At 37.0% G+C, this 27,287-nt stretch overlaps 1 protein-coding gene across 2 annotated transcripts in view; it reads left to right on the top strand.

The window, feature by feature from the left end:
* Window positions 1-27,287, top strand: part of LOC148946207 (meiosis regulator and mRNA stability factor 1-like) — a 344,665-nt gene that overhangs the window by 59,358 nt on the left and 258,020 nt on the right. For both annotated transcript variants that reach the window (XM_089098280.1, XM_089098279.1), the window contains exon 7: window positions 297-523. In XM_089098280.1, coding sequence (XP_088954406.1) covers window positions 297-523 — 227 coding nt within the window. The remainder of the gene's footprint in view (window positions 1-296; window positions 524-27,287) is intronic.

The following is a 27,287-nucleotide window of genomic DNA, read 5'->3' as shown; positions in this document are numbered from 1 at the left end:
AGTACCATTAAATACGTTTAAAAAAATGCTACAGGAACATGAATTGATCCTATAAGATGTGTCGATATAGGGTCTGTATCCGGCAATATTGACAAACCTTCAATTCTAGTCCTTAATATTGCTGGAAATTTCAGATGCAGCTTATAGATTTAACAGTTTTGTATTATCAGGAGTAAAAAATTACGATTTGGAAATTACGTAAAAGCATTTCTTTCAGTTAGAAGTTAATTCAGGCTAAGTTAAGTGTTTTTTTTTGTGAAAATTTGTGAGTACAGCAATTCAATTTTTAAATACAGGTTTACCAGAGGTTAAACCAATGTTGTTGCCCCAGACGATGATACCTGAAGAATCTTTTTCACCGCTTCTTACGCCCAAAGGGTTTGTTATGCCCAATATGTTTTCGCCTTATATCCAAAAAATGGGACCGTTTCCACCTCCACCAAATCCCGTTGAGATTGGTTTACCCATTACAATGTCTAGCTCGAACCCCAATCCATCGACAACCGAGAAGCCTATACCAATGGTATGTAAAAGCTCCAATTTCTTTTTTTTTTAATATTTTCTAAAAGGTGACTTTCACTTTTGTGCTCGTTGTTATCGATGAATCGGCCTGAGTATTGGTATCCGATATAAAAATGAAACAAAAAAATCACATTCACTTCCCTTTATTTATTTGTATATTTCTCCTGTGATTCTCTACATTGGTCACTGTAAATAGTTTAGATGGCATTGTCATACAAGAATGTATAATATACCTAGAAAGTTTTTCTTTGCTTGACTTAGATGACTGTAGTTTAAAGGATTTAAACTAAAAATATAGAAAAAATTACAAAGCGTGGTAGAATGATTTAAATTTATTTTGCTTTGGCCTATGATATATAAAATTACGTTATGCTGTCATGGAGCTAAGAGTATACCAATAAGTATGCATGGAAGTTTTCCAACACTATATGTGTAAACATAGGCCACCATTTCTGGAATTTTTCCTAGGGGCTTCTTCAAACCAATGTCAGGGAAGGATGACCTCACGCTCTTAGACTAAGAGAGTCTATTGGCAAAGTTTTGAAATAAGAACTGTGGGGTTTTAAGTAAAGAAAGAGTATCTGTTTACCAAATCCTTATGCCTGAACCAGTGAATTCTGGAATCTAGACCAGCTGCAAAAAAAGAGGATCTTTGCTTTCAAGAATAACTGTCTTCGCAGGATATTGAACGTTAACAAGAGAATATGTTCCCAACCAGAAACTCTGCTCTTTCTGGTGACAGTCTTTTGTAACAGAAGTAATGCATCAACAAAGGGTGGCAGTCAGATGGAACCAAACGAAGAGGAAGGCTAAATAAATATGCTCTTTCTAGTGACAGTCTTTTGTAACAGAAGTAATGCATCAACAAAGGGTGGCAGTCAGATGAAACCAAACGAAGAGGAAGGCTAAAAAAATATGCTCTTTCTGGTGACAGTCTTTTGTAACAGAAGTAATACATCAACAAAGGGTGGCAGTCAGATGGAACCAAACGAAGAGGAAGGCTAAAGAAATATGCTCTTTCTGGTGACAGTCTTTTGTAACAGAAGTAATGCATCAACAAAGGGTGGCAGTCAGACGGAACCAAACCAAGAGGAAGGCTAAATAAATATGCTCTTTCTGGTGACAGTCTTTTGTAACAGAAGTAATGCATCAACAAAGGGTGGCAGTCAGATGAAACCAAACGAAGAGGAAAGCTAAAAAAAATATGCTCTTTTTGGTGACAGTCTTTTGTAACAGAAGTAATTCATCAACAAAGGGTGGCAGTCAGATGGAACCAAACGAAGAGGAAGGCTAAAGAAATATGCTCTTTCTAGTGACAGTCTTTTGTAACAGAAGTAATGCATCAACAAAGGGTGGCAGTCAGATGAAACCAAACGAAGAGGAAGGCTAAAAAAATATGCTTCGTTGCCCCTACCTGATGCACGTTAACACGATAGTCCAATTGTAATGAGAAGATGTTTGGGCAGCAGTATATATGAGGGTGGATCTTTTTGGGTGACCTGGATAGCTCTGGTGGAACAAGGATCAAGGTCATCAGAAGTTCAGGTTAGGACAATATTAATTGATGAACGAGTATCATTTTATATGTTGGCATGACAACAATGGAAGGGAATATCTCAAGACTTTTAAAAATGAGTAGTGGCGCTCACACTCTTCTAGTGACTTTGTGCACTTGGTGCATTTAAAAATATTTATTTGTTTCATTAAAAGTAGGGTGATCGGTAAAGGATAAGGGTATGATTGCAAACAACTCCGATCCGTAAGGGGAGGGGGGGTGATCAGAGTATATTCTCTTAGGAAATAATAAAAATGTGATGATATTGTACTTTTAAACCACTATCTTTCCATATTTTTAGACGAGACTGAATCTGCGAGGGATCGAATCTGTATCAAGCTCTTAAGATAAAAAAAGCTCTTTAATAATAGTGTGTACAGAGTGCATAGTTTTACAAAATGTTTTGAATTACCCTCAGAAACGATCTATTAAAAGCTTTAAATTCATATTTTAGATTTATCTAGAATTATCAGAATGTTTGGTGCATTATTTGGTCTTTATTAAGGCCGTATGAGATTTATAATAGATGCCTTTTGCTATAATTTGGTTCTTAATACATGGAATATCGTTTGTATTTGTCGGTCATCAAATAATGAAGCTAGCCAAATTCATGTTTTGACATTCTATAACTCACCCTCTGTCTACTTTCGCTGCTAAAAACGCTCAAATTTGCCCTTTGCCCAAAAAGAAAAAAGAGGCCGAAGACAAAAATATTTGTTATAAAATTTAAAATTTAGACAACCCTTGGGTAACACTGATGTGTCAAGATTTTTGTTGGATGCCTCAATGTTGCTTTTCTGGTGTGTCTAAAACATGTGAATGACTGTCATAGTCCAATGACACAGACATGTGCCTCGATTGTTGATTGAACTTTACTATAAGGTGAAATGTGCCAAAGTGAAAATGTGCCAGTGCAACCTTAAAGTAATAACAACTACTACTAACGACTCACTGCAGCATCAAGCTGCGTGAGGCCAGCACAGCTACGCAGAAAGTTTACAAAAAGTTGATCATTTTTTCAACTCAGGAAAAGATAAAACGGACCCTATACTGGGTAGTGTTGTCTACAGAGTCCCGTGTTCATGTGGGAAATTTTACATAGGTAAGACCCATCAACAACTTGGTGAACGTTTGTATGAACACAAAATTTCAATCGGTAAGTCCCTGAGATTCAAAAAAAAATTACAACTTTGATTCCGCCTTGGCCCTGCATATCTGTGAAAACCCTACACATTTGGTTCTTCTTGAGGAGGCAACTTTAATATCTACTGTAAATGGCCTATAAATATCTTTTAAAGAGGTAATTGGGATAAAAAAATATATAAACAGAAATTTGGCTATAAATAGAGATACCGGCGATATTTCCTTAAGCCCAATTTATCACAACTTAATTCCAAAAGAATCAATCAATATTTTCACCCAGTCTAATTAAAGACAACTGGTTCACATGCCTAAGGAACATTTACATTGTCGAATGGTAAAGTCTACTGTAAGTCAACAGCTACCTATTTAACCCAATTGGTGATTGTTTCTTTCATTTATTTCTGATTGTTTTTTTATTGAGTGTCTATTCTGCTCTTGTTCGATTAAATTCAGAATGATAGGTCTTGTTTGATTGTTTGTTGTTTTTTTTCTTTTTTTTTAGCACTGAAGACGATTTGGCGGAAATCCTTGTCGAAATATTTGCTTGTTCTTCGTCTTCATATTTTGCCACTGGCTGACAAAGCCCTCGTTTTCTTACCTATTTGATTTTGTTTTTCATTTATTAATTCCTTTCCTCTCTTGTTTTCACACGTCATGTGTAGCCAGTGTGGTCTAAGAATGTATTTACGCTTCTCCTCCATCCCAATCTATTTAAGGCCACCCAAAAAGTTTCTGTTTTCCTTAAATCTTTCCTTGCGACATCCTCGTACCCTATTCGGGGACGACCCACTTTTCTTTTGGCCTTGAACGGTTGGCTGACAAGGACAATCTTTGGCAATCTATCATTCGCAGGACGTGTGCTAGCTATCTCAGCCTTTTCTCTAATTATAGACCGAAGAAGTTGGATTGCACCACATTTTTCGTACAGCTTACTATTTATGGTCTTTCATTCGGGAACCCAAAATAACCAGTAGGCCTAAGCGATTTCTCTGGAACTCCTCTCGCTGGAACTCAACTCCTCTTTGGTTTTCGAAGCGCCCACGCTTCAGAATCACACTTTACCATTGTCATCACTGTAACATCTAAAAGGCTTATCTTGGTTCGGTGACTTATCTTCCTGTTTTGCCAAGCTTTTTTCTAGTGTGAAAAAACGCCCTGGGGCTTGGTTATTCAACTTTTGAAATCTTAATTGCACCCACCGTCTTTGCTAATAATACTACCTAGATAATTGAAGCTCGGCACTTGATCAATCTTCTCGTTACCCAACATCACCTCTTCACCTTCACTTATTAGTGACTTAGTCTTCTTGACATTAGTTTTCAAACTTATTCTTGCACCCTGAACTTATGAAACTTCTAAAAGTTCTTCCTTTGGCTAAAATCCTCCAGGATGCTTAAATCATCAGTATAATCTAAGTCTAGGAAAGGTTTACTTTCCCATTTGCTTAAGTGCTCTCCCATTGTCTTTGTTGTGCTTCTTAGGACAAAATCAATCAAAATGATCCATACAAATGGGGATAGAACGCAACCTTGCTTAACTCCTGATTTAATATGAAACCAGCTAGTAACTCACTTCCTACCTGAACCGCAGCAATATTATTCTTATACATGACACTGATTACTTTAATGTATTTTTCTGGTATACCGTGCAAGAATAGGACCTTCGCTAATTCTCTTTTAACAACTGAATAAAACACTTGCTCATAATCTATAAAACTAAGGACTAATGGCGCTTGATGACTTTGAGACTTATCCATTCTTAATCTAAGAGTGCAAATTCGGTCGACGCATCCTCTACCCTTCCTAAAACCACGCTGTATTTCTCTTAAAGCTTTATCTATACTGTCTCTAAGTCTAAAAAGTGTCATTATCATACGAAGTAATTTTCTTCCTGCAGAAGCCAGGCTAATGTTTCTATAATTACCATATTCCTTCTTATCACCTTCTTTTAATTAATTAAAAAAACTTTTTTCACAAAATAAGCTTTTCAAAGACAAGTAAAGAACTCAATTAAACAAAAATGAGCAAAAATAAAATCAAATAATCTACCAAGCGTGAAACTACCACAAATCAGCATCGATAAATAAATGAACCCAAAACGAACAGAAATTACAATAAATAACCGAGTCAAACTCAAAACGAGCAAAAATTAACAGAAGTTAGGCTCAAAACCCCTATGCCTTCCCAAGGCCAGATCTTAATTTGCACTTTACTGAAAAAAAAATATAAATGTTTTTACTTTTATAACTTTAATAAATCAAAAAATATAAAGATTTTGATTACTAAATATCAGTATATGTATATTAAACAGACAATGCACATTCATTTGTATTTTATTCAGTAAAGTGCAAATTATGATCTGGCCTTGGGAAGGCATAAAGGTTTTGAGGCTAACTTATGTTAATTTCTGCTCGTTTTGAGTTTGACTCGGTTATTTATTGTAATTTCTGTTCGTTTTGGATTTCATTTATTTATCGATGCTGATATTTGGTAGTTTCACCTTTGGTAAATTATTTGATTTGATTTTTGTTCATTTTGGTTTAATGGCGTTCTTTACTTTTCTTTGAAAAACATATTTTGTGGAAAAAGTTTTTTAAATAATTTTTGTTCGTTTTATATTGACATAGTCTTTTCAGAGAAAAAGAAAATAATTAAATCTTTTCGTCTTTTTAAAGATTTATAGTTTGGCCTGCTATTTGTATGCTGGAGAAAAATTTTCAGCAATTTTTAATCACATACTACCTCCTAAAAATCTGGACACAAATAGAAGCGTTTAATTTAGTTTCATACCTCGTCTAGTTGACCTGAAATGGAAAACTTGATACAGTTCGCAAAAAAATCTGTTTAATTTCTTTGATAGCTTGAATACACTTACGCTATTTTGATTTGGTTAAATCTTAAGAGCAGAAGCAGCCCCAAAAGTTTGAACATCAAACCCTCAGTCGTTTTTGGGATACTGCTGAGATGCCTTATTGGGAATTATCATTAACACAGTGCATTTTGATTTAATCTTATGGCAACATTTAGTTTTTAAACATAAAGTCAAATGGGAGGGTGGGCGTGGGAGGGGGATTAGTTTTCCTCCAATCACTTTCGACTATTAAAAAGGGCATCAGCCATTTCTATTTTCAATCGAATGAGCCCTCTTCGAAATTCCTACGACAACTCCTTCAATACAAAGTGCCCTGGTCTAAACAACGACAACAACAAAAAAAATAATACATTATACCCACATCGATCTTTGCTATAAAAATGTCAAGTCTTCCAATCACTTTCGACTATTAAAAAGGGCACTAAGCCTTTGGATTTCCAATGTAATGAGCCTTTTTTGAGTTTCTGCGACTATAGTTCATATAAACACCTTATATACCCCCAGGGCATAACTTAAAACTCTTATCCTAAGAGCTGTGAGGGTGGTTGTCATCCTCTAAGACCTAATTTCCAGAAATTTCAACTACTTTAAACAAAATGGCCATCTCAAAATTTTGATTGGACGTGTCTGGGAAAATGGTGGGCGTGAGAGGGGCGTTAGTCTTTCTCTAATCACTTTCAGCTATTAAAAAAGGCACTAGCCCTTTCAATTTCAAATAAAACGAGCCTTTTTGGAAGTTTTTACGACAACTCTTTCAATAAAAACTTTATATGCCCCCAGGGGATAACTTACAACCCTCGCCCTGAGGGCTGGGGGGGAGGTGTCATCCTCACAGACCTAATTTCGAGAACTTTCTACTACGTTGAACAAAATGGCTATCTAAAAATTATGACTGGATATGTTTGGGGGAACGGTGGGCGTGAGAGAGGGTTAGTTACCGTCCAATCACTTTTAACTATTAAAAAGGGCACTAGCCCTCTAAATTTCCAACTGAATGAGCCCTTTTTGAAGTTTTTACGACAACTCTATCATTAAAAACCTTATATACCCCCAGGGCATAACTTACAGCCTTTACCCTGGGGACTCTGGGGAGTTTGTCATCCTTAAATACATAATTTCCAGAACTTTCAACTACGTTGAACAAAATGGCTATCTCTAAGCTTTGATTGAATGTGTTTGGGGAAATGGAGGGCGTAAGAGGGGGTTTAATTACTCTCCACTCCCTTTCGACTATTAAAAAGGGCAATTTCAATTTCCAATACAATGAGCCCCATTCAAAACTTCTGCAATAGCTTTCTATATAAACCTTACTTGCCCCCAGGGCATAACGTACACTCTATATAGTGAAAACTGTAAGTTTGTTATCATCCTAAAAAACCTAACTGCCAAAACTTCCGACTGCGTTGAACAAAATGGAGATCTCATAATTTTGATTGGAGGTGTTTGGGGAAATGGTGGGCGTGAGAGGGGGGTTAGTTGCACTTCAATCACTTTCGACTATTAAAAGGGCACTAGCCCTTTCAATTTTCAATTGAATGAGCCCTTTCGGATGTTTTAACAACATCGGTTTCAATAAAAACCTTACCTGCTTCCAGGACATTAATCAAAACCCTTGCCCTCAAGGTTGTGGGGGGGGGGATGGGTTGTCATGCTTAAAGACGTAATTTTCAAATCTTTAAACTACGTTAAATAAAATGGATATCTAAAACTTTTGATTGAATATGTTGGAAAATCTAGGGGGCATGATACGAGGATCTGTTGCGCTCCCATCACTTCTGACTCCTAAAATCGGCACAATTTCTTTAACTTAACAATTGAGTAAGCCCTTATTCAGATTTCAAAGACAAACATTTTCCTACACACATGTTATGCCCCAAAGACATAACTTACAAACCTTGCCCTGCTCTAAGGTATAATTTCCTGAACTTTAACTGCGTGGAACAAAATGGCTATTTGAAAATTTTGATTGGATATGATTGGGGAAATGGTGGGCGAAGAAGGGGTGTTAGGTGCCTTCCAATCACTTTCGACTATTAAAAAGGGCTGGGGGGGTTGTCATCCTCACAGACCTAATTTCGAGAACTTTCGTCTACGTTGAACAAAATGGCTATCTGTCCCCAGGGCATAACTTATAAGCCTTGCCCTGAAAATTATGGGGGGAGTGTCCTGCTCTAAGGTATAATTTCCTGAACTTTAACTGCGTGGAACAAAATTGCTATTTGAAAATTTTGATTGGATATGTTTGGGGAAATGGTGGACGAAGAAGGGGTGTTAGGTGCCTTCCAGTCACTTTCGACTATTAAAAAGGGAACTAGCCATTTCAATTTCCAATGGAATGAGCCCTTTTTGAAGTTTCTACGACGACGCTTTCTATAAAAACCTATATGCCCCCAGGGCATAACTTACAACCCTTGCCCTGAGGGCTGTGGGAGAGTGTCCTCCTCAAAAACATAATTTCTATCTGGAAATCCACAACACTGAACAAAATGGCTATCTAAAAATTTTGATTGGATGTGTTTGAGGAAAAGGTGGGCGAGAGAGTTTCTCTCACCTCAAATCACTTTCGACTATTAAAAAAGGGCACTAGCCATTTCAATTTCCAATTGAATGAGCTCTTTTTGAAGTTTCTACGCCAGCTCTTTCTATAAAAACCTTGTATGACCCCAGGGCATAACTTACAATCCTTGTCTGAGGGCTGAGAGGGGGTTGTCATCTTCAAAGACCTAATTTCAAGAACTTTCAACTACGAAAAAAAAAAATGAAAAAAATGGCTATCTCAAAATTTTGATTGGATGTGTTTGGGGAAAAGGTGGGCGTGAGAGGGGGGTTAGTTACCGTCCAATCACTTTCAACTATTAAAAAGGGCACTAGCCCTTCGAATTTCCAATCGAATGAGTCTTTTTTGAAGTTTCTATGACAACGCATTCTATAAAAATCTTATATGCCCCCAGGGCATAGCTTACAACCCTTTCCCCGAAGGTTCTGGGGGGAGTGTCCTTCTTAAAAACCTATTTTCTATCTGGAAAACAACTATGCTGAACAAAATGACTATCTTAAAAATTTGATTGGATGCGTTTGGGGAATGATGGGCATGGGAGGGGGCTTGTTGCCCTCCAATCACTTTCGACTATATGAAAGGGCACTAGCCCTTTGAATTTCCAATCGAATGAGCCTTTCTTGAAGTTTCTACGACAACGCCTTCTATAAAAACCTTATATGTCCCCAGGGCATAACTTAAAAACCCTTGCCCCGAAGGTTGTAGGAGTGTCATTAAAAAACATATGTTCTATCTGGAAATCAACTACGCTGAACAAAATGGCTATCTCAAAATTTTTATTGGATGTGTTTGGGGGAATTATGGGCGCGGGGGGGGGGGACTAGTTGCCCTGTAATCAGTTTCGACTATTAAAAGGGGCACTAGCCGTTTGAATTTCCAATCTATTCAGCCTTTTTTGAAGTTCCTACGACAACGCCTTCCATACTAACCTTATATGCCCCCAGGGCATAACTTAAAACCCTTGCCCTGAGGGTTGTGGGGGAGTGTCCTCTTCAAAAAGATATTTTCTATCTGGAAATCAACTACGCTTAACAAAATGGCTATCTTAAAATTTTGATTGGATTTGTTTGGGGGAATGATGGACGTGGGGGGGGGGCTAGTTGCCCTCCAGTCACTTTTGACTATTAAAACGGGCACTAGCAGTTTGAATTTCCAATCGAATGAGCCTTTTATGAAGTTTCTACGACAACGCCTTCTATAAAAACCTTATATGCCCCCAGGGCATAACTTAAAACCCTTGCCCCGAGGGTTGTGGGGGAGAGTCCTCCTGCAAAAGATATTTTCTATCTGGAAATCAACTACGCTTAACAAAATGGCTATCTTAAAATTTTGATTGGATTTGTTTGGGGAAATGATGGGCGTGGGGGGGGGGGGGGCTAGTTGCCCTCCAAGCACTTTCGAGTATTAAAACGGGCGCTAGCAGTTTGAATTTCCAATCGAATGAGCCTTTTCTGAAGTTTCTACGACAACGCCTTCTATAAAAACCTTATATGCCCCCAGGGCATAACTTAAAACCCTTGCCCCGAGGGTTCTGGGGGAGTATCCTCCTGAAAAAGATATTTTCTATGTGGAAATCGACTACGCTGAACAAAATGGCTATCTCAAAATTTTGATTGGATGTGTTTGGGGGAATCATGGGCGTGGGGGGGCTAGTTGCCCTCCAATCACTTTTGACTATTAAAAAGGGCACTAGCCCTTTGAATTGACAATCGAATGAGCCTTTTTTAAAGTTTTTACGACAACGCCTTCTATAAAAACCTTTATGCCCCCAGGGCATAACTTAAAACCCTTGCCCCGAGGGTTGAGGGGGAGTGTCCTCCTCAAAACGATATTTTCTATCTGGAAATCAACTACACTGAACAAAATGGCTATCTCAAAACTTTGATTGGATGTATTTGGGGGAATGATGCGCGTAGGGGGGAGGGGGGCTAGTTGCCCTCCAATAACTATTGACTATTAAAAAGGGCACAAGCCACTCCATTTTCCAATCGAATGAGCCCTTTTCGAACTTTCTACGACAACTCCTTCGATACAAAGTGCCCGGGTATGGAGAAAAACAAAAAAAAAACAAAAAAACAACACATTGTGTCCACATCGTTCTTTACTTAGGCAGCGCTAGCGCGCTGCCTATGATAAGAGTGTTCCTTCGATAGTTACTTCCCGTTTTTCAAAAATAATATTCATAATCTACGGTAACTTATTTCTAACCTTACAACCACCATATTAAAAAAAAACTTCTTTACCACACTATTGGCACCCGGGACCTTATTTTTTTCATCCTTTTAGTACTGTCACTAATTTTTCATCATAAAATAAATCAAAATTCACATCCAAACCGTCACAAACTTTTTCTATATTTTTTTCGTGTAACTCTATCACGGATAAGCACATTCTCAAAATGTTCTGCCCATCTCTCTTTAAAATTTTCCTTCTCATTAATTATGGCACCGTTCCTATCTTTAACTAGAACAAATTCAGATTTACTATTCCTTCTGAATTTATGAACATTTCAGCACAATATTTTACTTTTATACTGTCTGGCTGCATCTTCCAGATCGTCGGCGATTTTATCCATGACCTCCACTTCGCACCTCCTTAGCTCACATTTTAGTGTTTTTTTGTGCTTTTGTTTACATTACTCTTACATTCATATGCTCTATCACTTAGATAATGCTTGTGAAGGCCCCTCCTTCTCTCTTTGAAACGTATAGCTTTTTCACTAATATCCCTAGCTTCGTTTCTAAATTTCTTCCCTAAGAAACCATCAATGACTTCACAAACTATTTTCCTAGAATTATTTCATCCATCTTCTATATTATCAATTTTTAAGCTCTCCAGTTTACTTTTCAACTATTCCTTGAAAGTTTCTTTCAAATTCTCATCCCGGAGTTTACCAGCGTCATAGCTTCCTTGAAGTAGTTACCAATCCCAAATTTTAGCTTTAAATTAACCCTAGATATTACTAGGTGGTGATCTTTACTTCTAATATCAATAATAATTTTTTTTCTTTTTTTTTATACTATAATTGGGGTACAACAGGGACGACTTCCCAGTCCGTAGATCTAGTAAATAAACCCCACGCATCATAGTTTCTGCTCGCTTTGAGTTTGACTCGGGTTGTTTATTATAATTAATTAAAAAAAACTTTCCGAAAAATAAGTTTTTCAAAGAAAAGTAAAAGTCATTTTAAACTTAAGCTCAGCAGATACAAATACCTGTTAAAATTCAAAACTCAAAACGACCAGAAATTACTATTAATGAATAAATGAAACCCAAAACGAACAGAAATTAAATAAACAATCATAGGAAAAAACCTACAACAAGTAATAATATAAATGAATAAATAGATCTTAAAGCGAGTAATGCTTGGATTGAATATGAAAATCAAGCTTAAAACGAAAAAAAATATTTTTGTTATTGAAGTATAAATGAAACTTAAAACGAACAGAAATTAAATAAACAATTAATGCAAACAAACATAAAATAGATATTAATGTAAACGAATAAATAAATCTTAAAACGATTGAAAAATATGCAAATTAAGCTTGAAATGAACAAAAATCACTACAAACAAGAGTTTGGGTGTCGCCTCCTTCTCTCACTGTAAAAGTCTAAAACCTACTGCGTCATTGGCGCTTTACTAAAAACTAATTTTATTACAAACATCTTCTTTTGTACTTAATATTGAAAATAAATATTAAAATTATTGAACAATTTTGAACTGATGAGCTTTCAGCAATTAATATCATCATACGTCAAATATTCAGTTTAATTTATTAGTTCTTTCTAAAGTTGTTCAAGATGAATATAGTTTCACTACAAACAAGAGTTTGGATACTGCCCCCTTCCTTAACTGTCAACAAAAACCAAAAGCCTAGTGCGTAATTGGCGCTTCACTGAAAACGAATTATATTACAAATATTTTCTTTTCGAGTTCTTACAGGATTGAAAATAAAAATAAAATTACAGTGAAACAAATTCTTGAACTGATCGATATTTCAACAACTAATAACATTATATATCAAATATTCATTGTGATGTTGTTTATACTTTCCAAGACTGTTCAAGACGCATATAGTTTTCAGTAAAATGCCAATGACGCAGTGTGTTTTAGACTTTTACAGTGAGAGAAGGAGGCGACACCCAAACTCTTCTTTGTAGTGATTTTCGTTCGTTTCAAGCTTGATTTGCATATTCAATTTAAGTTTCACCGTCAATTTAAGGTTTATTTATTCATTTACATCAATATCCATTTTATGTTTGTTTGCATTGATTGTTTCTTTAATTTCTGTTCGTTTTAAGTTGCATTTATACTTCAATAGCAAAATATTTTTTTTCGTTTTAACCTTGGTTTTCATATTCAATCTAAGCATTACTCGCTTTAAGATCTATTTTTTCGTTTATATTATTACTTGTTGTATGTTTTTTCCTATGACTGTTTATTTAATTTCTGTTCGTTTTGGGTTTCATTTATTTTTTACAGTAATTTCTGGTCGCTTTGAGTTTGAATTAATTGTATCTGCTGAGCTTAAGTTTAAAATGGCTTTTACTTTTCTCTGAAAAACTTGTTTTTCGGAAAATTTGTTTTAAATAATTTTTGTTAGTTTTTGATTGCAAAAAGTTTTAAGTTTTTAAAAATTCCTTATTTAAAAATCAAACTTAAAAAAAATCAAATCTTCATCAAAGTATCAAAACTGATATAGTAACAATGTCAAAGTGAAAAAAGTTTGCCCCCTTTGAAATGAGCCCCCTTTGAAGTTTATCCGACGACCCCTTCTATATGAAGTGCGTCTGAGAAAAAAAATAAATGGAGTGTGGGGGGAGGTTAGCTGCCCTCCGATCACTTTTGACTCTTCAAAAATGAATTACAACTTTCAATTTCCAATTAAATGAGCCCTCTATGAAGTTTATACTAGCATCCCTTCCATAACAACCAAATATGCCCCCAGGGCATAATTACAACGCCTACTCTCGGGCCCTGGGGGGGGGAGGTGGCTGTGTCGACACCAGAGTTTTGTTATCTGAACTTTAAAATATTTTTAACAAAATGTTTATCTCAAAATTTTTATCTGATGCATTCAAGGCGTGGAGGGGGGGGGGGTAGGGGGGTAGTTGCCCTCCAATCTCCTTTTACTCTTAAAAAGTGAATGAGAACGTTAGATTTCCAATCAAACAAACCCTCTTCGAAATTTATACGAGCATCCCTGCCATAAAAATATATGGCCCCAGAGCATTACTTACAACGCCTGCCTCCGGGCCATAGGGGGTTGCATCGACACAGGAGTTTTTCTTGTCTGGTCTTTGAATTATTTTTAATGAAATGGCTATTTTAAAATTTTATCGGATAGGTATGGGGAAAAAAGGGTGTGTGGGGGGGGCTATTTGCCCTCGGATATCTTTTGACCTTTAAAAATTGAACTAGAATTTTCAATTTACAATCAAATGAGCCTTCTTATACAAAAATCCCTTTCATAAGAACCATACACGCCCCAAGGACAACACTTACAACCCCTACTCCCTGGGCCTAGGGGGGTTGTGTTGACACTGGAGTTTTTGTTACCTAATTTTTGAACAATTTTTAAAAAACAGGCTATATCAAAATTTATAGCGGATGGGTTTGTGGAAAAAAGGGAAGGGGGGGGGGCTAGTTGCCCTTAAATCTCTTGACTCTTGAAAAGTGAACTAGAACTTTAAATTTCCAATCAAATTAGCCCTCTATGAAGTTTATACGAGGATCTTTTTCATAAGAACCATGCCTGCATGTAGGGCATAACTTAGAACGTCTTTCTTTGGGCCCTGGGAGGCTGTATTGAGACTGAAGTTTTTCTTATCAGTTCTTTGAGATATTTTATTTTTAACAAAATGTCTGTTTCAAAAATTTTCATCAGATGGGTTTAAAGAACGAAGGCGTGGAGGGGGGCTATTTGCCCTCGGATCTCTTTTGACTAATAAAAAATGAGCTTGAACTTTCAATTTGCAATCAAATGAGCCCTCTCTGAAGTTTATACGAGTATCCCTGTCATAAGAACCATATATGCCCCAGGTCATAACTTACAACGCCTGTCCCCGGGTCCTGGGGGGTTGTGTCGACACCGGAGTTTTTGTTATCTGACTTTTGAACAATTTTAGATTAAGGGCTTTCACAAAATTTTTATCGTATGCATTCGGGAAAAAATGGGCGTGGGGGGGACTAGTTGTCCTCCGATCTCTTTTGACTCTCAAAAACTGAACTAGAACTTTCAATTTCCAATCAAATTAGCCCTCCATTAAGTTTATACGAGAATCCCTTCCATAACAACCATATATGCCCCCAAATCATAACTTACATAGCAGGGCCCTGGAGAGCTTTAGGTCCGAGAGTTGCCTCTGACTTCTCATCGTTTTGGGTTTCGTTTATTTTTGATGGCTGTTGTTTTGGTACTTTTACACTCGGGAAATTATTTGCCTTTATTGTTGCTCATTTTTGGTTTAATGGAAGACTTTTCTTTGAAAACTTATTTCGTGAAAAAAGTTTTTTAAATTAATTTTGTTTGTTTTTTATTGAAATTAAATAAAAACAACAGCTTTTTTCAACTGAAAGTAAGGTGCAACATTAAAACTTAACATAACCATAAATTATGCCGTTGGCCTATATGAGGAGGGGCTGTCCCCTCTTCAATAAATCTTTCTTCACGCTAAAGTGTTTTAAAGAACTTTTATAAAAGGGTATGATTCTAATTGTGCGGCCCTTGTGTTTCAGGAGTTGTTCTTAAAGAATTTAGACGAAAGATTGAACTGTAGCGTAAAGAGCGGGGTATTGAAGAGAGGGCGTCCCCTCTCATATACGGAATAATGTCTGTTCTTGTTATGTTTTAATGTTGTTCCTTACTTTCTATAGAAAAAAACTTGTTTTTTATTTAGTTCCTGATTGTTTTCAAATAATCCCAGGGAAATCCGTTCCCTTTTCATGGAAAATCCTCCCCACAAAAATTCCTCCCCACGAAAACCTCCTCCACAGAAAGTTCCTCCCACGTAAAATCCTTCCGCCAGGAACTTACCCCCGCACAATTCCATCCTCACTGCGAGTTCTCCCAAAAATTTCTTGCCTACGATTTTGCCTAAAAATACTCGTTAGGATATTTCCACATTAGAGTACTTCCACATTAGTTCCTGAAAGTTCTACATTAACATCATAAGCCCTAGTTATATTAGTACTAGCAACTGTAGTAGTACTACTACTAGTTGTAATAATACATAGATACATACATATACGTGTATTTTAAAAACCAGTGGCCATATGCACAAAAATAAACAAAAAGAACAATAAAGAAAGAATAATAACTCAACAAATACAGCTTCTTTCCGAACCATCAGACCTTTCTCTATAAAACAACCTAACGCAATAATTAGGTCCCTCGAAGTAGTCCCCAAAACACACGGGAGCAGCGGTACATCCCCACGAAAAAATGTATCCCTAAAATTCACTAAATTGTAGTATCTACTCTGAAAATGGTTCATCCCATCCTCAAACTCTCCATAAAGGGGGCAGGCACGCCTACCTCCCGAGTCATCCTCATCATAAGACTCCCAGTATCCTTTACGCAGTGGTGTGCAATTTTCCCGTGCCTGCAACCAACACTTAACGGTTCTCCACGGTAGATTTAGCTTCAAATAAAACTCCTCTCCATACACATCTTTAATCTGTCTGTAAAAACGCTGGCTACTAGACTTTTCAAGACCCGTTAGCCAAACCTGAATCTCTTGGTCCCGAAGGCGCGATGCAAACTTACCGAGGAAATATTACGTTTTACCTGGATTCTGGGTCCATGATAAACCAGCATTGTTCAACAGGGCTTTAACCTGGTTTGGCCATGCTGTCTTTTTGGTAAAACTCAACATCTCTGTGTTGGCCGCTTTCGCCTGGCGGTTATCAGGCAAGCGCGTAAGATGTAACCAAAACTTAATCATTTGTATAGTACTCATATGACGTAGATACTGCAAACTCAAGTCACCCTTTAGGACCTAACTTCTAAAATTATTTGGGAGGCCTATAACTCTTTTAAAATACATAAACTGCGGAGATTCCAGTTGTTTTACCTTAGTAGTCCCCCACAACTCACAGTTATAATGGGCAACAGATAGGATTTTAGTCATAAAAAGGTACTTGTGCATCTTCATATTTTTAATTCAAATGATATATTTTTGTCGAAGTAGAGCACAAGCAGCTGCCTTACCACGTGAAATCATTAATTTAATGCGCTCGGTCCAATTCCCATTTGCTGCGACCACAAATCCCAGATATTTACACTTTGAAGTCACGATTATTGCTTCGTCTTTATAAGTAAATGAATAATCCTGATATCCATTGGACTTCCTACTTTGGAAGATGACAATCTCTGTCTTTGGTGTATTCAGCTTCAATTTCTTCGATTCTAGGTAAGCTTCAGTTAAATTCAGAAGAGTTTGGAGTTCCTCGGCTGATTTGGCCGCTAAGGCTATGTCGTCAACGAACAGCAAACAAGAAAATAGGGTATTCGCTAGTGATACAACTGGGGCCCGTCTCTTTTCAAAGAACTCAGCAATATCATTGATATACAGACTAAAAATTTTTGGTGACACCGTGCATCCTTGGGGAACCCCTCTGAAGGTTCTGAATGGCCTAGATACATCTTTTTTAATAATAAAAACCACAGATAAAGTTATCTCATACTTGTTAATTAATAACATAATAAAAGGCCTGGGTTGGCCTACCTTAACAAGACAACGGAATAAAATAGGTCTATCAGTACTATCAAATGCCTTTTCAAAGTCCAAAAACGCGACAAAAAGCTTACCATTTCCCCTGCAATATTTTCCAATAAGAGCCTGGAATATAAATGCACGATCTGTAGTTGAATAATCCTTTCGGCATCCTCCTTGGGTCTCATTGACAATATTTTCCTTTTCTAGCCACAGCCCTAATCTAACATCTAGTATCTTTTCCAAAAGTTTACTAATTGTTGGTACTAGACTAGTAGGGCGATAGTTGCTATGTTTCGTCCGGCCACCCTTTTTAAATAAGGGCATTGTAACCGACATATTTCATGCTGTTGGCCAATTACATGAAATCAGGACCACAGTAAACAAAGTTGATAGAACTGGCAACATGGGACCGATTAATTTCTTATACAATGTTGATGGAATTCCATCAATACCCGGCGAAGATCCTCCACGGTGGCTCTTGATGGATTGTTTTAGCTCACTCTCTGACGTTTCCTGAATTAGGTGATAAGAATGCTGTGGGAGTGGAGAATTCACTGACCACTGTATCAATCGGCTCAGTATACACTTGCGGGTAGATGGGTGCCCGGCCAGCTGAGTCTCTATGATTCTCCAGGTCTTCAAAATAAGTCGGCCAAGAGTTAACTTCTTTGATAATTTTTGATTGGTCACGTGGCCCACGCAAATACTCCCAGAATTCCTTTATACTGACCGATCTACAAGCTTGAAAACACTTCTCTTGCTCTTTAATTTCATAAAATACTTTTTTCCTCTTTACTAAAGCCTTGTGTTCTTTTCTAGCTAATCTAAATGTTGATAAGGGTTCTTGTCGCTGCTCTGGGCCATCGGAATTTTGCCTTATTTAATAAGCGAAATAGGCACAACTTACTAAGTTTATATTCATTATCAAAAGGACCTATTTTCGGCGGCATTGGTTTCAGGACCCGACCCACCTCTTCATGGAGGAGTTGCGACAGGCAGCCAGTAATTATTTCAGGGTCCGAAGAGAGTTCATATAAACCCTATAACTTATCCAAAATCTCTTCCAAGCAAAACCTGTCTTTTAGCGCTTTCGATTCTTCATCAGTCCAATCTTGTCGTAACCGCCTTATAGCTTGAGCTTGGGATATACGGCTAGAATGAGGAAGAGAAGGAAAATTAAATATCCTTGAAAATTGGAGAGAAATTCTTATAGGATAATGATCCGAACCCAGCACGTGGAGAACCTCAAAATCAACAACGCAGGCAGCGAACGCCACACCCACCAAATTGTAATCTATAACACTGGGATTGTGCCCGGAGAAGAAAGTGTGCTCACCTCTATCTCTGCCCTCGCCAAATCTTCCATTAAAAATTGTTTAAACCATTCTCCTCGCAGTATGCCAATTTTCTCCCCCAAATATTCGTTCTTCTAGACTGGTCGTCGCTGCTCCGTGGCATCCCAAAGACCTCAGGAAGGACCTCCGCGTTATCATCTGAAAAACATTCAGGAATTACCTCTAATACATTCGAAGTATACGCATTAAAATCCCCTACTACAACCAGACGGTCCCCCGGAAACTTCTGTGGAATCAACCATGTTTCTTCATTTAGTATAGTCCACGTGTCTTCAGACGAGTAAGAACTATTTTGCGGTGCTAGATATAAGAACCAACAATTAAAAAAGTACTCTCACACTTAAATCTACCCCACACTATATTCTCTATTTGGGTCGCAAGTCTCACTGCAGAAGAAAATGACGTCTGGCTAAAATCTTAGGCAGCGCAATCGCGCTGCCTAAGTAAAGAACGACGTTGGCACAATGTATTATTTATTTAATTTGTTTTATTTTTTTCTTCCAGACCAGGGCACTTGGTATCAAAGGAGTTGTAGTAGAAACTTCGAAAAGGGCTCATTCTATTGGAAATTGGAATGGCTAGTGCCTTTTTTAATAGTCGAAAGTAATTGGAAGACAGCTAACACCCCTTCCACGCCCACATCTCCCCAAACACATCCAATCAAAATTTTGAGATAGCCATTTTGTTCAGGGTAGTTGATTTCCAGATAGAAATTATGTTTTGAGGAGGACGCTCCCACACAGCTCTCAGGGCAAGGGGTTTTAATTTATGTCCTGGGGGCATATAAAAACGATGTTGGCACAATATATTATTTATTATTTTTTCCTTTAGACAAGGGCACTTTGTATCGAAGAAGTTGTCGTATAAACTTCAAAAAAGGCTCATTCAATTGAAAATTGGAGTGGCTTGTGCCCTTTATAATAGTCAAAAGTGATTGGAAGGCAACTAACACCCCTTCCACACCCACCATTTCCCGAAACACATCCAATCAAAATTTTTAGATAGCCATTTTCTTCAGCGTAGCTGATTTCCAGATAGAAATTATGTTTTTGAGGAGAACACTCCCCCACAGCCTTCAGGGCAAGAGTTGTAAGTTATACCCTGGGGGCATATAAGGTTTTTTATAGAAAGCGCTGTCGTATTATACACTTTACTGAAAAAAATACAAATGAATGTGCATTGTCAGTTTAATATACGTATACTGATATTTAGTAATCAAAATGTTAATATTATTTTATTTATTAAAGTTATAAAAGTAAAGACATTCATGTTTTTTCAGTAAAGTGCAAATGTTGTTCTGGCCTTGGGAAGGCATAGGGGTTTTGAACCCAACTCATGTTAACTTTTGCTCGTTTTGAGTTTGACCCGGTTATTTATTGTAATTTCTGTTCGTTTTTTGGTTTCATTTATTTATCGATGCTGATTTGTGGTAGTTTCACGCTTGGTAGATTATTTGATTTTATTTTTGCTCATTTTTGGTTTAATGGAGTTCTTTACTTTTCTTTGAAAAACTTATTTTGTGGAAAAAGTTTTTAATTAATACATAACCACACCACCATAATACCGATTATTCTTAGAAACTTTTCTATTTACTGCATAAAAAGAATAATTATGTAAAGGGGGCACTGCATATCATCCTCACAGTTATGCCAAGACTCAACCACACAGACTATATTCAAATCACTCAGTAATGCTAATGACGTTTTTTTCTCTTTAAAACCTTGAATATTCCAGCACCCAATCCTAAGTTCGCGATAAACAGACAAAGGTATATGGCCACACAGATCCTTATTCTCGTCCTCGTCACTCATAGTCTCAGAGGAGTGTTTAGCCCCTTCTTTTAGGGGTGAATTCAAACCATTCGACTTGTCAGCTGGTGCAGTTTTGCTGCAGCTCCAGTCGTGCTGTTTTTACGGACACATCGATTTCCAGTTTTATGGGTATTTTCGGGACTAATGATGGTTTCTAATATCCTCTTTGCTTTCCCACGAGTAACCATTTTGTGCTTTTGATCAGGCCAAGCCGCGTTCTTGTTACTGCTGGCTCCGAAGTTTACAATTTGAGAATTTTGAATTTTCGGGGCTTGGGGGTTAACTTGCTGAGTCTGCGATCTGGGCACAATACTAGGTTTAGCAGCCAACATTTCCACCCTGCCTCTGACTTGGTCATAATAAAATTTTTGGTCCTCAATCAATAGGCGTGTTCCTGTTAATTTGGCGTCTTGTCCACGCGACAAAGCCTCATTCAGCATTGGTTTTAGCTCTTGGCGAGATTTACGTTCTAAATAGGTATAATCCGGGGCTACAAAAATATCAAACTTTTTCTCAAAGCCGGCCACTACATAGGATTATGTCGCGAAGTTCTCGATTATTAAATTTCACCAAAATAGGGCGCACCGCGCTGGTTTACTTTTTCCCAGGTGAAACACATCCTTAAAATCACGTCTGGTCAAACTAAGCTGGGGTAAAATGTGGTTTATTACCGCCATAACTTCTTCTACTAGGAGGTGGGTTTACTGACTGTAAACTATAAATGATCGGATTTTGCTGTTTCATTTCTCTTTCAAGTTGGTCCCACCTTTTCTTTTCTTCAAATAGTAGGTTCCGCAGCTGGTCGATTTCAGATCTTACTGCATCATCCCGTCTGCTTGTCTCAGTTTAGAGGGCCGCTAATTCCGATTCGATCGTAGAAACGCAATTGACAACATCTTGAATCTGATTTAATTTAGCATCCATTTGCGACAATTTTTCAGGGATTGCTGCGATCCTGGTTAATTCAGCCATTTCCAAAATAATCATTCAACCCCTTCCAAAAATATTATGTTAAAAAATAACAGCAGGAAATGAAAACTTACTGGCAAGGTGGGGCAATTAAATCCCCCCGCTTTCCAACAGTGCCATGCAATAATCACGTCCGCCAATGCTATAATGCTTATCCAATTAATGCTTATCCAAAGAATGAAAAGACAAAAGAAAAATAAAGAATAATATGCTCATAGTGTTTTTTTTTTATTAGCTCACCATGGCCTTCAGCACACTATGAAAGTTTCAACCTAATACTCTAAGCTGTTCTTGATATACTGCTGATACGGCCATTTGACAGCCTGCATATATACAGTGTTTTTCAATTTAATTTAACATACACCCCTTCGGACATTATCTGAAAATGTCTTCTTAATAAACTTAGCCTTAATAGTATTATTATTATTATTATTATTAGTAGTAGTAGGGGTAGCATACATAATATCTTTTGGTTAGTTTAACCTCCCCCTTTATGCGAACTGAAAGTTTCAGTTTCATGCTCTAAGCTATCCCGGAGATATGGCTGATACAGTTGCTTAATTACCTGGATCCACATACTGTGTTTCAATTTAGTTCACTATTTTCTTCAACATTCCCTGAAAGTTTCGCTGTAATACCCTTATCTTCAGAAGTACTAGTAGTAGTAGTTTTAGCAGTAGCAGTCACAGTACTAGTAGCAGTTGTAGAAGTAGTCGTAGTAGCAGTAGTAGTGTAAGTGGTTGCAGTAGTATACACGTTTTGCATTGTGCCTAGTTCAACTTCCTACTGAACATGCTCTGAAAACACCAACTTAATGCCTTAGACAATTCCTGGGATACTATCGAAATGCCCCTTTGATAACCTGTTTGTCCAGAGTGTGTTTTATTTAGTTCAACATCCCCCTAAATATATGCTGGAAGTTTCAACTTCCTAGCATTAGCCCCAGTAGTAGTAGTCGTAGCAATAATGATAATGGTAGTAGAAGTAGCAGCAGCAGCAGCAGTAGTAGTAGTATTTAGAGAGTGCCCCCTGAAAGTTTTACCCTAACGTCCTTGAACTAAGTAAAAGTAATAGTTGCATCGGTCATAATAGTAGCAATAGTGTGAACATGCACGAAGTGCCATTCGGCAACTTCAATAACCCCCTGAACATGCCATTGGTAGATTGATGATCCCTCTCACTATTCCTTTGAAGTTCTAACTTAATACCCTCAGTTATTCAGCTTTCTCCTTTTGAAAATCAGTATGCCCACAACATCATTTGATTCAGTTCAATTTTTCTCTAAACATTCTCTGAAAGCTTTACTTGAACGCGCTTGGTCTTTTTGAGCACCAAAGGTCAAACATTTCTTCTTTCCTAACGATATTGCTATTTTTTTTTTCTGGATGTGTTTGGAGAATTATCGGGCTTAGGAGGGGCGCTGTCTGTCTGAATTCAACTTTTCCCTCAGTATTTCCACAAATTTTCACTTCAACAACCTCATCCGTGGTAGTACTCGCTACAGAAGCAGCAGCTGTAGTGGTAGTAGTGGAAGTAGTAGTAGTAGTTATGGTGATAGTAGCTGTACTAGTTGTAGTAGTAGCAGTAGTAATAGCGTACAAATATTGTATTTTTGGTCCATTGAATATTCCCCTTATCGTTTCCTGAAAGTTCCAAATTAATGTACTCTGTTGTTCTTGAATTAAGCTCTTTTGAAAACATGTTTGCACATAACGTGTTTTATTCAGTTCAACACTTTCTCAATATTCCCTGAAAGGTTCGTCTGAATGCCCTTTGTCTTTTTAGAAACTAAAGGGCAAACGTGCCCATCTTCTCAATAAAAAATGCAATATGTAAACAGTGGGCGAATTGCATAACTTACAGCCTTTACCCTGATTGCTGATTGATTTTTAGTGGATGTATACGGAGAGTTAGTTGACTTAGGAAGGGGATTGTTTGCCGTCCAACTTCTTTTAGCTCTTAAAAAGGGCACTAGAACTTTTCATTTCCAATCAAATGAGATCTTGTAAAAGTTTCTATGATAGCACTGCGCTGCCTGTGAAAACCCGCTTGTATGTAGTTTAGTTTCGTTTAACTGAGCCTCCCCCACCCCCGAAATGTTTCCTAAGAGTTTTGTTTTAATACCCTTAGCCTCATTAATTACAGCAATCGTAGTATCAGTGATGGTAGTATACACATAGTGCCTTTTGGTTAGTTCAAAATCCGCCACATCATACCCTGAAAGTTCTAACTTAATAACGTAATTCTTTCCTGAGACATTGCCGTTACACTCTTTTCACAGTCTACATGCTCATGGTTAATTTTAGTTCAACATCCACGAAAACACTCTTTGAAAGCTTCACCTTAATACCCTGAGCTTCAGTAGTAACAATAGTTGTAGTAGTAGGAGCCTTGGTAGCAGTATACAAATAGCACCTTTTTTTCAACATATCCCTCAAAAGACGCTGGAAGTCTCAACTTACTACAATAAACCGTTCCTGAGGCATTTCTGATGGGTTCTCTTGACAAACTGTATGCACATAGTATGTTTTGAGTTAGCTCAATATGGTTTCGACATTCCGAAATTTTTTTTTTGCTTTAGTACTTTTAGCTTTAGTACCTGTAGCACCACTAGTAACAGTAGTAGCAGTAGAAATAGCAGTACCCTTAGCTTTAGTAGTAGTAGGAGCAGTAGTAATAATAGTAGCAGTTGCGATAGTTGCAGTAGTAGAAGCAGTAGTAGTAGTAGGATGCAAATATTGCTTCTTAGTTAGTCCAATATCCCCCAGAACAAACCCTCTAAGTATCAACATCACACACCAGGTTGTTCCCGAGATTTTGCTGATATGCTCTTTTGACAACCTGCATGGAGATGGCATGTTGTGGTTCATTTCAACTTTCCCCCTACCCCACTCCATATTCTCTGAAAATTTCATCTTTGTACACTTAGCCATAGTCGTAATAGTAGTCACATTAGCAGTAGTAGGAGTATTAGTAGAACTAGTTGTAGGATCAGTAGCGGTAGAAACAGTAATAGCACTGGGACTAGTAGCAGCAGTAGCATTAACGGGGTGATTAAACCAACGAAAAGGCACTATTATATATACCATCCCTACTACTTCCATAACCACCATTAATACTAATATTAAGGCTAACGTTATTAAGGAGACGTTTACAGATAATGTTGGGGGGGGGGGGTATGTTAGATTAAATTGAAAACTTCTGTATGTATGCATGCTGTTAAATGGCCGTATCAGCAGTATATCAAGAACAGCTTAAAGTATTAGGTTGAAACTTTCAGATTATGCTGAGGGTCTTGTTGAGCTAATAAAAAGAACACTATGAGCATATTATTACAACTAGTAGTAGTACTACTACTGCTGTTAGTACTATATTACTGAGGCTGATGGTATTAATGTGGAACTTTCAGGAACTGTTGAAGGGGGCTTGCCTTCTAACCGTAGACAATGTGAGCCAGTTCTTGATGTCATGTTGTCACCATAGGTTTGATACAACCACCCTGAGAAAAATACAAATTCATCCTTAAATTTGTGAACTTTTTAGATCGTTTTTGTGGCTAAAGATGCCAATATGGCAGTTTTAAGAAAAAAAATATATAGCCGATTTAGAGACCGGGTCCCAGCACTCGGCATGGGGAAGGCTTGCATATATTGCTTTTTGTTGTAAGTAGCAACCACTAAACGAATCACCTGTCACTTGTCTTCTAACAGGACAATTGTTTGTTCTTCACCTCATTTTTGACACGTTCGGATACTGGCCCTCTCACTGCCGCTTATCTTCTAACCGTATATTTCTTTGTGCTCGCTGTGACCTATTTTTGATCCCATATTTCTTTGTTCCTCACTTTCATTTTTAATTCCTTTTACTCCTCATTGTTGCATGTCTTGTAGGTTGGATATTTCTTTATTCTTCACTTTTGTTTTTGACTCGTCATAAAATTTTGACCTCTGCTCTACTGAAAAATTTCTACCTCTGCTGAGGCAAATGTGAAGAAAATATGCTCTTGAAATGTGCTCATAAAGATGGCGTCACTTGTCGGGTTTGTTTATTCCAAAATCAAGGCTCTTAATGAATTTTCTCAAGCTCGTGACCTATAGCCTACAGATCGTTTTTTAGGCCAGAAAAAAAGTAAGTAGCCGTTTTCGAAAAAAAAAACATGCATATATAAATAAATACATACAAAATTAATGCTCGTTTAAAGAGATAAGATATATATATATATATATATATATATATATATATATATATATATATATATATATATATATATATATATATATATATATATATTTATTATCACTCAATGATATTATTATTCAATAATCATATAATTTTCTTAATTCAATTTTAAATTCCATCGGGTTTTATTAAAACAAATAGAAATAAATAAACATAAGTAAACTTGTCTATGTAAAAAACGCACGTTGAGTCCCTTAAAAAAAATAGCGATTCCTTCTAATTCTTGTAAATTATTGTTCTTCTTTATTTGTATCTATAGTGATTTTTGCATCTGCGGTGTTGTACCTATAATGATTAAATTGGGAGAAACATACAAAAGAACAACAAGTGAAAACGCATTAGTGATCTTTCTTCTGGCACAAATTGCAAAATTTCACATTTTTGTTTATAGGATTGAAACATCTACAGCATTATTCTCTGATAAGATGAATCTGATGGTGTGATTTTCATTAAGATTACTTGACTTTAGAGGGCGTTTCTTCCTTTCTCGAAAATCAGGCAATTTTTTTTCAAGCTGGCAGCTTCTGATGGGAAGCTACTATTTTTGTATATAGGAGATTGAAACGTCTACGGCATGATTCTATGATCCGGTGAATCTGATGGCGTGATTTTTATTAAGATTACTTGACTTTAGAGGGCGTTTCCTCCTTTTTCGAAAATCAGGCAATTTTTTTCTGATTGGTTTTCTGATTTCAGCTTCTGATTGGTAACACAAAACTTGATAAATCTTATGTATTTGGAATCAGTATAATAAGCCGATTCTTTGATGTAACTTTTGATATCAAAATTCGTTTTTTTTGGAAATTTAGGTTACTATTGAGCCGCGTTGCTTGCTCCTTATTTACACCTCATTACCACAAACTGTTTTACATAGTCAGATATCGATTTTGATTTGGGCTTGACATTATTTAGCTTCAACTTATACAAAAAGAAAAGTTCCCCATTGTCTGTATTTTGAATTGAAAGAAGGTAAAACTATGTTGACACTTTAGTTATGAAGTTCTTGTGGAGTTATAGTTGTATACTATCACCATTTTTGGAGAGGAGAGTGTCGAAAAATCGTTTGTTGGGGGAGGAGTTTGCAATGTCAGATAATACGTTTTTATGACGTAAATACTAAATGTTGCTGGGGGAAAGGTTTTCCAGAGAAATCACCATTGGGAATTTCTTTCTTTGTGTCAAGACGTGATTCGAAGAAATACATTCTTTGTAGCTCTAATCTTATTTTCCTTGAAATCAAGAAAACCTTCAGAAGTTTTAATGATAATTGAATCCAAACAATAGGGTATGGTATGTTGTTTTGGTTTTCTCGAAGATTGCACTTTGGGGTATTAGTGTTACTATTTTTACACCGGTTTTCTTGATTCTTGGTCCTTTTTTTAATCCCACCTCTTCTGTTCTCTGTGACATTGACACTCTAGAAAATTTATAATTATTCTGAATTGCCACCAAATATATTTTTTAAGTAATTAATTTCTAAACAAATGCCATCAAATTTCACCACTACAATGCCATCAAGATGAAGAGACGTTACTACGTAATTA

The sequence above is a fragment of the Artemia sp. Qi Xiang Cuo genome, chromosome 12 (assembly GCF_049724085.1).
Source record: "Artemia sp. Qi Xiang Cuo chromosome 12, ASM4972408v1, whole genome shotgun sequence".
NCBI classification, from domain to species: Eukaryota; Metazoa; Arthropoda; class Branchiopoda; order Anostraca; family Artemiidae; genus Artemia; species Artemia sp. Qi Xiang Cuo.
Note: the sequence above shows the minus strand (reverse complement) of the source record. Positions and strands in the feature narration are given on the sequence as shown.